General features: G+C 39.4%; 1 protein-coding gene across 1 annotated transcript in view; it reads left to right on the forward strand.

The window, feature by feature from the left end:
* The window catches only part of LOC133459562 (ATP-binding cassette sub-family G member 4-like), a 43,617-nt gene that overhangs the window by 8,945 nt on the left and 16,881 nt on the right, over positions 1-17,791 (forward strand). Inside the window, exons 3-5 of the mRNA XM_061739628.1 lie at positions 14,541-14,658; positions 16,727-16,859; positions 16,956-17,006. Coding sequence (XP_061595612.1) covers positions 14,541-14,658; positions 16,727-16,859; positions 16,956-17,006 — 302 coding nt within the window. The remainder of the gene's footprint in view (positions 1-14,540; positions 14,659-16,726; positions 16,860-16,955; positions 17,007-17,791) is intronic.

Below are 17,791 nucleotides of genomic sequence, written 5' to 3' on the forward strand. Positions count from 1 at the left end.
TATTAATAGAGATATAGATACACAAATACTGTACGTATAATAGAACTCAATATATCCATATACATACCTACATATAACATATCTATATACATAATATACATCTATATATCTACATATATTAGTAAATGTACATATCTACATGTTTATTTGCACCTGTATTTTGAATAGAATTCTCCACATGTTATTCTATGAAAACCAGCACATAGCAGGTGGGGTGATGCCTATTTTTGGTCTTGTGTAATATTGATGTGCACCGGGGAAAGCCTGACAGAGGAGTGTCTGCTGTTACACTGTGAAACCTGAGTGTATGGAGTGTATCAACAAGGAATATGACCAAATCAATCAATACTGAAATCAATGAATTGGCTTTTGTTTATGCAAAGCTGCACATGTTTGTCTTCATTAGCCATGCCATCAAAATCATCCACTGATTTCTACTTTTTGACCTGGGAGCTCCTTCTTCTCCTCACGTGTGCAGAGGAGCCGACAAGTATATTGTTCTGTGCTCTATTCATTTCAACCCAGCTGCACTTTATCCTTTTCTGCTTCCCTTCACATTTACTGCTGTGGCCCTCTGCACAAGTTACCTACAAAGAAAATGATATCCACGTATGGCAAGGAAAGTTTATTTGTATAGCACAATTTAACAAAGGGTAATTCAAAGTGCTTTACATCAACATTAAAAGCGGCAAGACACAATTAAACAGTAAATAACAAATAAGATGAAATAAAATGATAAGAAAAGAGGTAAAATTAAAGCTGCAAGCAGCAATGAACGGGCCCTCGCACTCACGGCCACCGCCCCCCATAAGTATCAGAAATGACACCACCCACGACTTCCTATGTCAAACCATTGAAAAGTTATAGCAGAAAAAAGGGACAACCAATCAGAAAAAGGGGCGGGGCTAATTAAGGCCAACGAAGCTTAAGGACTCATTACAGAGTCCCATGACACCACCCACAACTCTCTATGTCAAACCATTCAAAAGTTATGGCAGAGAAAAGTATTCTAGGGGGCGCTGTTGAGCCGTTAGGCCACGCCCATTAATGCAAGCCATGAAATATCAAATGTATCGCCAAGTCTGGCTTGCATGCAAAATTTGGTGACTTTTGGAGAACTATCAAATATGGACCAATCACATGAAGGGGGGGCGCGCCTTTTGGCGTCTAGCGTCGCCATGGTAACACTTTTGAAAGAGAAAAGTAATGCGTGGTGTCGCAGGATGTAGACGCACATTTTGATGTATAACACACCTGGGGGCACGTTACGGTTCGGGCTGAATTAACTGCCGAAGGAATGGCATAAATTTCGCCAAAATGACACAATGTATTCAAAATGGCCGACATCCTGTTCGGTTTCGGCCATGGCTCCAAGAGACTTTTCTTTAAGTTGTGCCATGATACAGGTGTGTAGCGATTTTCGTGCATGTACGTCAAACCGTATTGTGGGGCTTGAGGCACAAAGTTTTTTCTAGGGGGCGCTGTTGAACCATTTTGCCACGCCCATTAATGCAAACCATGAAATATCAAATTTATCGCCAGGCCTGGCTTGCATGCCAAATTTGGTGCCTTTTAGGGAACTATCAAATATGGACCAATCAGATGAAGGGGGGGTGCGCTTGTTGGCGTCTAGCGTCGCCACGGTAACACTTTTGAAAGAGAAAAGTAATGCGTGTAGTCGCAGGATGGAGACGCACATTTTGATGTATAACACATCTGGGTTCACGATACGGTTCAAGCTGAATTAACTCTCGAAGGAATGGAATATATTGCTCCAAAATTACGCGATTAATTCAGAATGTTCAAAATGGCCGACTTCCTGTTCGGTTTCGGCCATGGCGCCAAGAGACTTTTCTTTTAGTTGCGACATGATACAGGTGTGTACCGATTTTCGTTCATGTACGTCAAACCGTATTATGGGGCTTGAGGCTCAAAGTCTTTTCTGTCTGAACCAATCAGATGAAGGGTGGCCGCGCTTTTTTGCGTCTAGCGTCTCCACGGTAACGCTTTTGAAAGAGAAAAGTAATGCGTGGTGTCGCACGATGGAAACGCACATTTTTATGTATAACACACCTGGGTGCACGTTACGGTTCGGGCTGAATTAACTGCCAAAGGAATGGCATACATTTCGCCAAAATGACACGTTTAATTCAAAATGGCCGACATCCTGTTCGGTTTCGGGCATGACCCCAAGAGACTTTTGTTTAAGTTGCGCCATGATACAGGTGTGTACCGATTTTCGTGCATGTACGACAAACCATATTGTGGGGCTTGAGGCACAAAGTTTTCAAGGGGGCGCTGTTGAGCCATTTTGCCACGCCCATTAATGCAAACCATTAAATATCAAATTTTTCACCAGGCCTGACTTGCATGCAAAATTTGGTGACTTTTTGGGGACGTTTAGGGGGGCAAAAAGGCCCTCCTTTCGTCAGAAGAAAAAGAAAGAAAGAAAAATTCCTACAGATACAATAGGGCCTTCGCACTGCAAGTGCTCGGGCCCTAATAATAAAAAGCACAAGTTGTTACAAAGTAAGGGCAGTAGAGTACAGCAGGTACATCTCATTCTTACAATGGCAAGAATTACATTACAAGACCAGGTCAAATACAGTATTACAAAAAGTAATCTGTAACAATTCGTACAGTGAATTAAACCAATTTGACAATTCTAGGCCACAATGTCTGTTTCCAGGTCTTATTTCACACAACTGACGAGAATTACGTTTCTATACGGTCAAAACGTACAAAGACCGGGTCAAATACAGTATTAACAAAAGTAATCTGTGTTGATTCGTGCAGTCAATCAAACCAATTTGTCAATTCTACATCACAATGCCTGCATTCAGGGATAATCCTGAACTTTTATATGTTTACCTTATATAAAGATTGTTGAATATTACATATCCCTTGGTTAATATTTTAAATATTACATTTCATAGCACTACTAAGACTGCACAAGTATGGAGCATGTTTGGAGGTGTACCCAAGAGAAAACCTCTTCTCTGTGGAAGGAATATGTCAGCTTAGCTTTGACAGGCAGTTGCACAGTGAAGATTTCTGAGATCATGAGATCATTTGGACACATGAAAAAAAAGTGGAGAGTGCATTATGGAGTGCATTATTATATATACACTACAAGCCAAACATTTGTTAAAATTCAACATTTTTACTGGTAGTATACAGGACTGTCTCAGAAAATTAGAATATTGTGATAAAGTTCTTTATTTTCTGTAATGCAATTAAAAAAACAAAAATGTCATAAATTCTGGATCCATTACAAATCAACTGAAATATTGCAAGCCTTTTATTGATATTGCTGATTATGGCTTAGAGTTTAAGATTAAGATTCCCAGAATATTCTAATTTTTTGAGATAGGATATTTGAGTTTTCTTAAGCTGTAAACCATGATCAGCAATATTAAAATAATAAAAGGCTTGCAATATTTCAGTTAATTTGTAATGAATCCAGAATGTATGACATTTTTGCATTACAGAAAATAAAGGACTTTATCACAATATTCTAATTTTCTGAGACAGTCCTGTATATGCACTAATACAGTGTTGAAATGTCATGTGCCGTTATTCATATGAGGTTGTATTTATGTATTTAAGTTACCTGTGTATATCTATGAAAAATTGATTTTCTATATCTGTTTCAATCCCAATCATGAAGATTGCACGTCTATTCATGGATATACAGTATATAGACTGACTGACTGACTGACTGACTGACTGACTGACTGACTGACTGACTGACTGACTGACTGACTGACTGACTGACTGACTGACTGACTGACTGACTGACTGACTGAGAAAAGGGTTCAATAAGAATCCCCCTGTACAAAGCTGATTCCAAAAACAAAGGCCAGTTCGATAAAAGATCAATGAATCAGGTTTACTCTCTCTGCCAACAAGGAATTGGGGTACAGGTGAGCAAGGGGAATTACTTTTCACTATTTTGCTAACAGAAGAGATGTCACTTGTCCTTCAAATCACCTACTGGCTCACTGTAATTTTGAGGCCTGGGCTACCAACCCAAATCTGACCGTCTGATCCAAGCTGTATATTATGTTGTAATCACACAAAGGTTCATTCTGCTCTTCTGCTGTGTGATTTAATAGCCAGTGATTAGTTCTGCCTTGGAAAAACACATAATTTCACTGTATTCTTCCAAAAAATATGCAATAAAAGAACTGGTAGAAAGGAGAGAGGATAGCATGCAACATGAACCATAAGCCTTGAGCCCGTGACGTCACGGGTATTTTAATGTGGTTTAATCTTTGAGCCACTGAAACGCTTATGAGTCATGTCTTAAAAGCTCTGCGACAAGCCTGAAGAGAGGAGGATATTGTAAATGCAATAAACCTAGAGTTATGTATTTTATTGTAAAAGGACTCATGAAGGCTGGGTCCAGTTTGAACATCTGCATTGGTTGACGAAGGATTTGCGTGGTGAAGCCAGTTATTTATTGAGGTGAGGATGAAGCTTCTGTGACCTGCTTTAATGTTGACTGTATTCTCCTCCCCACGGATAGCTGGAGAAATTCTGGCCGAGCCTTGAAAAGGGAAAGAGTCAGGGAGGAGGGAGGAAGAGCAGGAAATGTTTGTTTTAAAGCAAGATAAAATCTTAGTTTACAATTCACATGCTCTATGCCTCCTTAACTTTGGTTTAAAACACATTATCATGATCATCATCATTACCATGGCACACAGTCACGTAGATTTTATTGACTGACGGAAGCAATAACCATTGTTTTTGTTGTTTTCTGGAAAAGTGGCTATAAATATTCATGAACCACGTAAATGGCATATGAATCAGAGTCTAGGTAGTGCAGTGTTGACACACGGGTAAAACAGATGTTACAGCCTTAGCTCCTGTGTTTGCTGTGTGAAGAATGGTTTTGACGATCTTGGATTACTATCTTCTAGGCATTCTAAGGCCCTGTCCCAATACTCACACTACCCCTAGTTTTCAGCCCTACCCCTAAATTTTGCACGTTCCGGTGAGGGTAGTGGTGTCCCATTTCCTCTTTTCACCTAGGGGGAGTGAAGAAAACGAGTGTAGTGGCTATGAATCTGTCCCTACGGATCGAGGGTGCTCACTAGTTGAACTAGGGCCAGAAAAATTTCCCAGAATGCTTTTCATCGTCATTTGCGGACTGAATCAAAAAAACAAAAACATGGCGGACATTTCTTATTTTTTTGTGAATAAAACCAATATTTTGAGTTAGTTTCTGCATAAAAATGCGTTTTGATTACATTTCTAGCAAGAAATATATATTTTACTTTCATAATATTCACTCAGTGAATGTATATAATCACAATTGTTGCGAAGTCTTTTTCAAACCTCGCCAGAATAAAGGCTGATTTATGGTTCCGCATTACACCAACGCAGAGCCTACGGCGTTGGTTACGCAGCAACGCGCACCGTACGCCGTACCCTACGCCGTAGGCTCTGTGTCGATTTAACGCAGACCCATAAATCAGCTCCGGAGCCGGCAGGCAGAAATCACGAAATTATCGGAGCAAATTTCTTAACAGGCGTAGCTACAACTGTTAGATTTCATCTATTAAACCAACATTTATCTTCCTAAATGATTTATTTCAGCCAGCGGTAATTCTCCACAGAGCTGCAGGTTTCTCCCCGGGACGACGGCGCAGGTTGACCCGGCGATCACGTCTGTACTCCGGCTGCTGCTGCTGCTGCTGCTGCACCGCGGTCTTCTCATCCCGGAAAACATCAGATCAAATTTCTTAACAGGAGTTATTTGGATAAACTGAGCCCAGGTTGGGGATCTTAACGGTTACTTTTACGCCTGAAGAAATATTAAAGCTTAATTATTAAATTATTATTAAAGCTTAATAAAGTGGCATATTAACAGCGCTACAGCTGAAATTAAAACAGCTTTTGGCTCTCAGCTTCCTGATTTTAGTGGTGGTGCTGAAAGTAGGAGTAGTGGGAGTATTGGGACAGGGCCCTGGGAAGATTTCAAGTGCCCTAAAATCTGTGGCTTCTTTTTTAGGGGTAGTGGTAGTGAGGGAGGGCGAGTGGAAGAAAGTAGGGGGTGTATTGGGATTGGCCCTAAAACAAATAAGTTCTTTTCAAAAGCTTGAAAAATAGTACACTAGCAGCCCCTACTGTTTGATAATAACTAGATAAAAATATACCAATCTCAACCAGTTTAGCAGAGTTATGTAGCTAGCTAAGTGTAGCAGTAGTCTTCCGAGATTTTCAACGGAACTATTGAAGTTCAAGTCGTAGTGTGGTCTGTGGGGAGCTGCCTTTTGATCGGAAAGAAAAGTTCCTTCTTTATTTTAATGTCTTCTTTGAGCTATAGGCCTACATCACAAATTGTGAAATAATACAACAAAGCAGCAACTCTCTGGCAGTGTATGCCAAAAGGTTTTCCTCAAGAAACCCTTTTCAGACCAAGAAGAGGAAAAGACATGAAAAAAAGCTTTTATTAATTAATTTATCTTTTCAGGTATTATGGTAGTTTGTATGCAGCTGCTGGTTTATTGTTGGCTAATTCCCCTTCAGGCTACTCAACAGGCAGAGCATCCTCCTTAAGGCAGGACTTCTCAAAGTGTTGATCCCAGAGTGTGCCAATTAAATGATAAAACTGAGAATAGCAACAGGAAATTTGCAAAAAAAATACATGCATGAAATATCATTGAGTGGCCTACTGCTCTGAGCAGTTTTGTCTGGAGTTTCTTTGTCCGCTCCACTGCTCCAGTGTCACATCCAGTCTCCTTCACTGCTTTTCACAAGACTCATGTTGAACCGTTTTATCTATAGGCTCTTTATCTATTAAGCCACAGAGGAATTCATTCATTTTGTGATGTCATAATCTTGAATATAATGTTGTTGTTTTTTTAAATAATGTCTGTAGATAAAGGAGCACATCACTTCACAAAATCTGTCTCAAAAGCGCTAACAAAGTGACACCAATGGGTTAAAGGACACATATTATAACTTGGCCAGCCATCCTGATTATGTTCCTCTTCAATAGAAAGAATTAGTCCACTTCCTCTGTATTTGACTTGGATTTCCGGGTACCGACAGAAAAAGTGCCTCTGGATGCCACCGGACAAGCGTATAACCAAACGTGAGATTGGCAGAGCAAAAACCACACTTCTGGGATGCTGTGCAACTAATGCAACTAATATGAAATCTTGAGGAAACACTGATCTTCAGTCTTTTTTAGACACTGAAGAATTACCCCAAAAAAATAGTATATAATAGTAATTAAGTACATCAATTAATATTTAATATATGTATAAAAATAAATGAATAAATAAAGTTAGAACATATATATATATATATATATATATATATATATATATATATATATATATATATATATATATATATATATATATATATATATATATATATATATATATATTGTGACGACCCTCTTTGCATTCCTGCCTTGTGGCTGGTCTTCTCCCTTGCAGGTAGCAGTGGGAGGGGCTGAGGGTCATCAGAGAAGTGGCAGCACCTGTGCTCAATGAGCCTTTAAAAAGCTCTGGCTGCTCACTTCTCCCCTCTCTCTCATCCCTGATGCAGCATTTTGTTTGTGGTTTGCTTTAGTTTTACACCTTACACACATACACCCACATGTTTTCCCGCATGCACTCACTTACACCACTGATCTACTGACTACACACGCCATACTTAATTAAGGTTCTTCTTTTAGGTTTATTTGGTATTATTTAATAAAAACCATTTTTGATTGGCTTTCCTTGTGTTGCGTCTCCCTCTTTGTCATGGCCGTGCGGCCCGGTTCATGACTATATATATATATATATATATATATATATATATATTTATTTATTATGTATATGTATGTATATGTACTGTATACATGTTTACACACATAGATATATATAAATAACGCAAATCCCAATAACACTCTGAAATATTATTAAATCATAAATTTAAAATCTAAGTGAAAACTTAATTAAAAACTAAATTAGAAAGATCCGTCTTGAGTTGCCTTTTAAAATCGTCCAGACTTCCAGCTGTTCTCGGGTTCTGGTAGATAGATAGTAATAGAAAAGGGAGGCTTCACTGCATGGTTTTGTTTTTAACTCTTGGAATGGTTAAAATAAATTCCACCAGAAGACCTGAAAGTCCGAGGAGGGTTATAAAATGTAAGCCAAAAAAAGGACAAAATCTAAATTTAGATTCTTCTTGACAATTAAATTTAAAGCTTTAGAAAAGTTTTTCAGCGAAAAAAGCTTCCTTTAATATCTTGTTTGTCCCCCCTCCCCTTAACATTTAATTTAAAAAAAAATGTTTTAAAGTATATATATATATATATATATATATATATATATATATATATATATATATATATATATATATATATACACATACACATATACATACACATATAAGGCATATATTCATTTTTATATATAATATATCATATATATTTTAATATATATATATATAAATGAAATAAATATATATCATATATTAAAATATATATCATATATATTATATATTAAAAATGAATATATGCCTTATGCCAACTTGGTATTAACCATTAATATATATGCAGACAAAGTAAAAAAAATAAAAAATCTTGTTTGTCATTAAGGCTTCAATTTTAGATGTGATGGCCACCCCTCATAAGAATCTTAACGGTTACTTTGGGATTACACATTGAACAAGACTGACCTGGAATCTCACATGATGTTGAGTCATGTGGTGGCAGCAGTGGACCCTGAGATGAGCTTCATACACTCTGGATCTCATGACACAAAAGGATGGGCTTGCAGTCTCACACAGATACGGTGCTTGTTGTGTATGGCCTACAGTTTTGGGTTAGATCATCAGCATGCGCCACATGACCAACAGCTTCACTGACAGCAGGCGGCTCCTCCGTTTGGGTGGAGGTTGTCTGATGTAATCACTTTGTGAGAAAGGAGGGGCACCATCGTTCTGCTGTTTTATTCATGTATGGTGGCATACTGAACCCCTAATGCAAGGTGGGAAGAGGTATCTGGTTGTACTGCTGTTTTCATAGAACCTCATAAAACAATAAAAGGTATACCAGGGGGTGACCAGCACAACAAACTACAAGAACAATGGAGAACAATGATGGTTATGAGATACTTATAATTAATAACTGAGAAAAGAAAGAGAAGGAGGAGTGATGGGCACTGCTCAGTGGATTCTTGTCAGCACTCACGCTGCTGCATTTTGGATCAGCTAGAGGATTTTCAGAGAATTACCTGGACATCCTGCTAATAACACATTACAGTAGTCTAGTCTAGAAGATACAAACGCGTGAAGTTTTTCAGCATCACTCTGAGAGAGGATGTATCTAATCTTTGCAAATTTATGGAGATGAAAAAACGCTGTTTTACAATCCTGATTAATATGCTGTTTAAACGACAAATCCTGATCAAAACAACACCAAGGCTTCTCACAGTTGCACTGGAAGCCATCGCAACACCATCTAATCCCTTCCTAAGGTGTTCGGGACCAAAAATAGTAACCTCTGTTTTATCAAATAGAGCTGTGTATCATCAGCATAGCAATGACAATATATGCAGTGATTCTTTTTATATATATATATATATATATATATATATATATATATATATATATATATATATATATATATATATATTTTTTTTTTTACCCATTTTATCAGCCAGTGCTCCTACCTAAGTAACAGTCCAGGGGCCTCATTTATAAAGCTTGCTTGCACACAAAACAGGGCTTGAAAGATGCGCAAGCCACCTTCTACGCAAAGGTTGGGATTTAAAAAGAAAAAACTAACCGAAAACTCCTGCAGATTCATGTCATACTCTTAATAATGTCATCACATATCAGACTTATAATATAATAGCACTGATCGTGTACCTCTGTGTTTGAAGCTCAGCGTCAGTCAGGACTCTGGTGCTGCTGCTGCTGCAGCCGCGGTGCCAGGACACGCCGGGAACCTCCTCGTTACCCACCGAGACAACTGGAGAGTGACTGAGGACAGAAAAAATGAGGGGCTCCGTAGAGCGTTTAGGGGCTCTACGGAGCCCCTAAAGGGACACAGATTTTTTTTTAAATATATAATGAGTTTTACGCGAGCGAGAAACCTTTACGCGCGGGAGTAAGCCTAAATTATGCTTCCGCGTTAAAACGACAAAGAGCCTACGCCGTAGGGTACGCGGCGACGCGCACCTACGCCGTAGGCTCTGCGTTGGTGTGACGCGGAACCATAAATCAACCTTGAGCAGCTCTGAGGGGAGAGGGGAGGGGTGGAGGGGGAGCGGGGCTGCCGGGCCGTCTTCGCATGGCCTTCTCACAGGCTGTCTTGATGACTGGCAATTACAGGCTGAGCCTACCATTAGTTTTTAAACTGTAAAAAGTGGGGGGGACAAATACATGATTTTGAAAAGTGGGGGGGACATGTCCCCTCTGTCCCCAGTGCGCTGTGGCACTCACGCGTGCTGCCACTAACTCGCTTTATTTTATACTATTTATATACTTTTTCTACTTTTACTGTGACCACCAAATAATGTGGTTTTCCTGTCCTCCACCTCATCCACAACATCTCCATCTCAGTCTCCGTGAAATTCAGTGGCACGGTGGCTCGACGCGTCTCATTCATGCCCAAACAGGCTGCAGGAAGCCGCTGCGCATGCTCAGCAGGCTCATTCATATGCAAATACTACTTTGCATTGCCTATTTATGGTATGAAGTGGGCGTGTAGAGGGCGGGATATGAGGCGAATTCAACTGTGCAACCTTCCAGCTGGACTGTGATTTATAAAGCGAACATTGCATGCAAGTGTGCGTGCACAGGGTTTTATAAATCCAGATTTTTTTTGCGCCCGCCATTTTCGGCTTTTGGCTTTACGTGCACTTTTAGTATGAATCCTGCGCACTCTTTTATAAATGAGGCCCCTGGGCATTGCTCCCCTCTACCAACCCCGGGAGGCCCTGCACTGAGCTCAGGTCTCCTCCTTAACCTGAGGAGTGATCCTCCGGCCAGATCCTCCCCACCAGAGGGGGCAGTGTATAGCCCAGGACTGTTGCATGTTTTTGTGAGGGTAGCTCACATTAGCTACCCAAGGGAACATGGGGAGAACATGCAAACTCCACACAGAAAGGCCCTTTGGCCAACCCCACCCAGGGTCTGGGGAACTTAACACGCATTTCAGCGCCCACAGCGTCTCCGGCAGGAATCCAATAAAAAATGTTATTACAGGGGGCACGGTGGCGCAGCAGGTAGTGCAGGATCTTTCTGTGTGGAGTTTGCATGTTCTCCCCGTGTTCCCCTGGGTAGCTAATGGGAGCTAACCTCACAAAAACATGCAACAGTCCTGGGCTATACATGCCCCCTCTGGCCAACCGGGGCGCCAGATGGGGTGGGGAGGATCCGGCCGGAATAACGTGATCCTTCCACGCGCTACGTCCGGCCGGAGAAACCCCACCCTGTCTGGTGAAAAGATGCGGCCTGCTCACTCCTCAGGTCAAGGAGGAGACCTGAGCTCAGTGCGGGGCTCATCCGGGGTTGGTAGAGGATGGCAATGCCCAGGACTGTTAGGTAGGAGCACTGGGTGATAAAATGGGGAAAAAACCGGGATAAAAATATTAAAAAAAAAAAAAAAAAATGGTATTACTTGCATATAAAGCCCAAAGCCCGGCTTAGCTCCGCATTATTTGCAGGACCTGATAGTGCCTTATGTTCCTGGCAGAGCTCTCCGTTCTCGGAGTGCAGGTTTACTCGTAGTTCCTAGAGTATCCAAATGTAGATTTGGAGGGCGGACGTTCTGCTATCAGGAACCATTACTATGGAACCAACTTCCAATCTGGGATCATGAGCCCGAAGCCCCAACCACTAGGCCACTCCACTCCTTAACCTGTCAGATAGATATGATTTAAACCAAGGTAGAGTTGTCCCTTTAATCCCAACAACATACTCTAACCTGTGCAGTAAGATGCCATGAAAGCAGCACTGAGGTCCAGTAGAACCAGTATGGACACTAATCCCTTATCTGAGGTCATAAGAAGGTCATTCGTGACTCAAACCAGTGCTGTCTCTGTGCTATGATGCAACTTCAAATATAATTTCTATACAAATGGTCACATAACTGGCTTGCAACTACCTTTTCCAGATATTTAGATGCAAATGGAAGGTTGGAAATTGGTCTATGATTAGCTAAAATGTCTGGGTCAAGAGGTTTTTTTAAGTAAAGGTTTAATTACTGCAACTTTAAAAACCAGTGGCACATATCCTGTATAGGGATACGTTGATCTGGTCCAGTATTGTTGTGCCAATAGGAGAAAGAACATTTTTGAGTAGTCAAGTCGGGATGGGGTCTAACATACACGTGGTTGATTCAGCTCTATTGAAGACTGAGGTCAGCTCAGGGAGGTCTATAGGATGGAAACAGTCCAGAGTCAAGTCAGAGCCTAGGGAAATCACTAAAGCTGAAGAAACCCCCACAACCGCTACACGGTGGGCCTGGTTGATTTATTCTTTAATTCTGATGATTTCACTGCTAAAGAAGCTCATAAAGTCTTCACTACTGAGAGCTGCAGGAATGCACGGCTCAACAGAGTTGTGACTCTTTGTCAGCCTGGCTACAGTGCTGAACAGAAAACATGGGTTACTTTTATTAACTCTATCAACGATGAATAATAACCTGTTCTAGCTTCGCAAAGGGCTTTTTTATATACTGTTAGACTCTTTCCATGCACGATAAGAGTCTACAGACATCAACATCTGCTAAAATATTACCTCCTATCTTGCACTTTAACGTTGACAATATTAACTTCAAATAGTGGTCAGATAGGAAGGACTTTACAGGCGATACTAACAGATTATCGGGTTCTACACCGTAGGCAAGGACAAGATCGAGGGTATGATTAAGACGTGAGATGTGAGATGCCCATCGATTCTACAAGAGAATTAAAGGTAATTTAAAGGGGACCTATTATAAAAAACACATTTTTTTCTTGCTTTAAAATATATAAAGTGGTCTCCCCTCAGCCTGCCAACTCAGAGAAGGAGGAAAGCAACCAAATTCTGCAGTGTCTGTACAGCCGCCCGGATGAGCCGTCCAGTGTGATGTGGATCTACGAGCCAATAAGATTCTGCTCCCTTTCGTTATGTAACCAAAATGCAATTTGCATCGGTTGGCCTCCGATGTGTGAAACCACGCCCACAACTAACTCTGGCCGGAACAACAACAACAACTCCGCCGGCCGGAGCTTCCGCCATTTTTTCGTAGTGGTCATTCAGGCAGCCAATCAGCACAGTGCCTCATTATCATAGCCCCGCCCACTCAGAATCCTGCATAGATAATGAGGTTAGAGGAAGATAAAGACATTCCTCAGAGGCGGAATTTCTAATTTATTTAGCAAAAACAATCAAAAGCTTGTTTTTAAGAAATTCAAGGCCTGTTTAAAATAGGTATTAGATGCCACAATAGGTCCCCTTTAAGATTATTGCTGTCAACATCCATATGAATGTTAAAGTCACTCACTATGATGACTTGGTCTGAGCTGATCAATAAATAGATAGGAATAGGAAATCTGAAAACTCAGACAGAAACTTTAGATAAGCACCAGCAGGGGGCCGGTACACTACCACTAACACAACTGGCTTCCTGATTTCTCCAAATTACTCCTGAAAACGTACATTTCATGTAACTCTGTAATTCCTAAAACTCAACTCTAAATACCTGTCAGGCTAAGAAGTTTTATTTTGATTTAGAAGTTTGACTCTTACTTAAACATTTTTCAGTTTATTCCTTACTGATTTAGCTTGAAACACGTACAGTACTTCCCATAAAACCCAACACATAATGTTGTGTGCTTCCGAATGTAGTTGTATAGCTGTTTAGTTGTCAATTGTCTACCACAGAAAAGAATTTTACGCTTTCCCCAGCACTCCTCATTGTTTATTGCAACCAGATTTTGATTCTGTAGAGTATTAGAGGATATGGGGCGGCCATAGCAAGTAGACATTGTAAAGCACTTAGGAAAGTGGTTTGCAGTAGTTAGACAAGGTTAAAATGTGCTATTCTGGACTGCTCACAAATTACAAATGTTTTAATAAAGATTGAAGTGCTCATGAAAATCACTTTTGAAGTATTTTAAGTGCATGATTTTTTTTGCATGATGGATTATCTTTTTTTTTCTTTGATGTTTTTAATAGAGGTGTTGAAAAAAGAAAGATATTTAAGTTTTCTTCTAATTACTTCATGATTAATATATAGGTCATACTGGCTGATGGCGGCGTACTGTCCTTCTTTGCATTTGAAAGTGTCTAACTCATTAGTAATAATAAACTCAATGATGCACTCAAGATCATAATGCAGAAAGCAATTGAACTGGAGAGTTAACGTTTCCAAGCTCCATTGAACTTAATTAAAGTTTTGATGAACTGGGAGGGTCAGGCAATTTGAAATGACTCAAATATAAACCCTGGTGTGCAGTGTAAGATCATAACTGATGAGAATCATTTTGGAGCAACTACACCAATATAAATGATTGAGCTTTTGTTTTCTCTATCAGGTTACAAAGCTCTCCTCAAGTGTCTGTCGGGACGATTTTGCAGCAGAGAGCTGATCGGCATCATGGGGCCCTCTGGAGCCGGGAAATCCACTTTGATGAATATCCTGGCAGGATACAGGTGAGGTTTTGAATTGCATGATCCCTAAAAAGGAGATTTTGGTTTTTCCTCATTTCAGCTCAAGGCAAATCATATGATATACGAGACAAAAAACGTATTTGTATTTGTTCATTGCAACTGAGTTAATCTTATTCATTATAATAAGCCAAGATTCAAAGTTGGTATAGAGAGTCTGCATTGACGTCACTTCCCCACTGGATCACGCTCCCTTACTCACACTGAGTGGCAAAAATGGCTGCAACTAGTGGAGAAGACGGGATAACAGCCGATTATCGGCTTAAATTAAAGGCAGTTGGACTTGACAGTGACCCGTACAGTTACCCCAAGAACCAGTGGTCCATGGACATTAATATTTGTCCACAAATCCAGTTTCCTGATATTTATATGTACTTAATTTCTACCCCGGGGAAATACACAAAGCAAAGCTTGAAGGCTTACAAAAGTCTTGACGCTTGGTCCTACTTCAAGGCACGATTTGTTGTAGAAATTAAAGTGATGAGGATACAGAACTTTATGATTTGACCGTTTAACGTTAGCTACCCAAAAATCCAACATTACCTGATATAAAATGGGAACCGCAAATCCACGTTTCGGTGTCTGGAATCCAGTTGTTTCTGTGAATTGCAGCGATCCATTTGTCTCTCTCAAGCTTATTTTTCGGCAGTCTGTAAAACCATAATTCCGATTTCTTGCTAAATCTATGAGTACAGTCGATCGCACAACAGCTCTTTCCCATTTTAGATGTTTTCGAGTTGCTCAAACTGGAGGTTTATGCTGCCACTCAGTCTTTCTGCCACTCAGTCTTTCTGACACTCAGTTGGTGTAACCAGCTGTGAAGTCGCATCTGTGATGTCATGCGCATTTATAGTGCCATTTATTTAAAAAACTGTCTTGCAAAGAAGCCCTGCACCTTGCCTTGCATCCTCACTTTGTCTCAAGCACAAGGCAACAGTTCAGAGAGAAAGAAAAACAACTTATTTAACAGGGTTAAAAAAAACCCTCAGATGGACCATGGGAGGTCAGTCGGTCATCTGCCTCGACCAGTCTAGTCTGAAATGAGGAGAAAGAAAAAACATATAAACGAAGAGCGATTCATACCAGGGATATCTACTTATAAGACAAAAATGAGAACATTGTTAGTTGCAATAATGATGACATATACACAAGTACAGTACATAAGAGCTAAGAGAACAGAATGGGGAAAGAGCAGAGTGCATCATGGAGGGTTCAGGCTACCTGAGTTCATCTTTACTATAAACTTAAACAAAAAGGAACGTTTAAAGCCTAATTTTGAAGATATAGCAGTTGCAGTTTTAGAGCAAAGTGCTTTTTTGGGATCATAGAGAACTATACATTCTTAAAGGTGGGAAGGAGCGTAAGGTACAGGACTGTCTCAGAAAATTCGAATATTGTGATTTTCTGTAATGCAATTACAAAAACAAAAATGTCATACATTCTGGATTCATTACAAATCAACTGAAATATTGCAAGCCTTTTATTATTAATATTGCTGATCATGGCTTACAGCTTAAGAAAACTCAAATATCCTATCTCAAAAAATTAGAATATTCTGGGAATCCTTATCTTAAACTTAAGATTTGCAGCAGCCAGAATGTATGACATTTTTGTTTTTTTAATTGCATTACAGAAAATAAAGAACTTTATCACAATATTCAAATTTTCTGAGACAGTCCTGTATAAGTAAGAAGAATAATTTTAAATTCAATTGCAGATACAAGAGTCAGTAAAGGACAGTGAAAGGTTAGGATTGTAGAAATATGATCTGTCCTGCTAATCGTCATCATTACTCTGGCTGCATCCTTCTGGATTAGCTGGAGAGTAATTGGTTCTTCTTAAATATGATGCTACAGTTTTTTTGCTCTTTTGTTACTCTGAGCATTTCTTTTAATTTCAAGCGTCACACACACATTCAAACAAAAAAATCCTATCTGTTCACACTAAACAGCATATTTATTACATGTAACTATCCCAAGTTCCCCAGACTGTGTATTACATTATGCATGTTTACGTGAACGAGCCCATGTGCTGGCTGCCTTTGTGGAAACAGGGAAACCGGTATGAAGGGCAAGATCCTGGTGAACGGCCGACCGAGGGACCTCAGGACTTTCAGGAAGATGTCCTGCTACATCATGCAGGATGACATGCTGCTGCCGCATCTCACTGCAAGGGAGGCTATGATGGTGAAGTCCTGAAAAAGATCCAGAAAAGTTCTCCCAGTATCTCACTGAATCCAAGAATAATGGCTGAATATGTGCTGAGTTCTGTCTTTCTTGCAGGTTTCTGCCAATCTGAAACTGAACGAGAGCATGCAGGTCAAAACGGAACTTGTAAGTCTGGATACGTTAACGCTAGATCACTGAGGTCAGCTAAGTCTGAGAGCAGGAAATGTTTACATGACCGTGTCCAATATCCGTGCTTGTATCAGGCCATAAGACAGCAGAAAGATGACGCATCTTATACTTCAGCAGTTTTACTAATTACATAACTCCAAAACAACTATATATCTGTACAGGACTGTCTCAGAAAATTTAAATATTGTGATAAAGTCCTTTATTTTCTGTAATGCAAAAATGTCATACATTCTGGATTCATTACAAATCAACTGAAATATTGCAAGCCTTTTATTATTTTAATATTGCTGATCATGGCTTACAGCTTAAGAAAACTCAAATATCCTATCTCAAAAAATTAGAATATTCTGGGAATCTTAATCTTGAACTGTAAGCCATAATCAGCTATATTAAAATAATAAAAGGCTTGCAATATTTCAGTTGATTTGTAATGAATCCAGAATGTATGACATTTTTGTTTTTTTAATTGCATTACAGAAAATAAATAACTTTATCACAATATTCTAATTTTTTTGAGACAGTCCTGTATGTATATATATATATATATATATATATATATATATATATATATATATATATATATATATATATATATATATATATATATATATATATATATATATATATATATATATATATATATATATAATTTTATATATATATATACCTATTTGTATATATATATATGTGTATATACCTCCCGCTAAGGGAGTTCTAAGGACTAAGGGATATCACATATTTAAAAAAAACATTTCATAAAA

Source organism: Cololabis saira, chromosome 14 (assembly GCF_033807715.1).
Source record: "Cololabis saira isolate AMF1-May2022 chromosome 14, fColSai1.1, whole genome shotgun sequence".
In the NCBI taxonomy this organism is placed as follows: domain Eukaryota; kingdom Metazoa; phylum Chordata; class Actinopteri; order Beloniformes; family Belonidae; genus Cololabis; species Cololabis saira.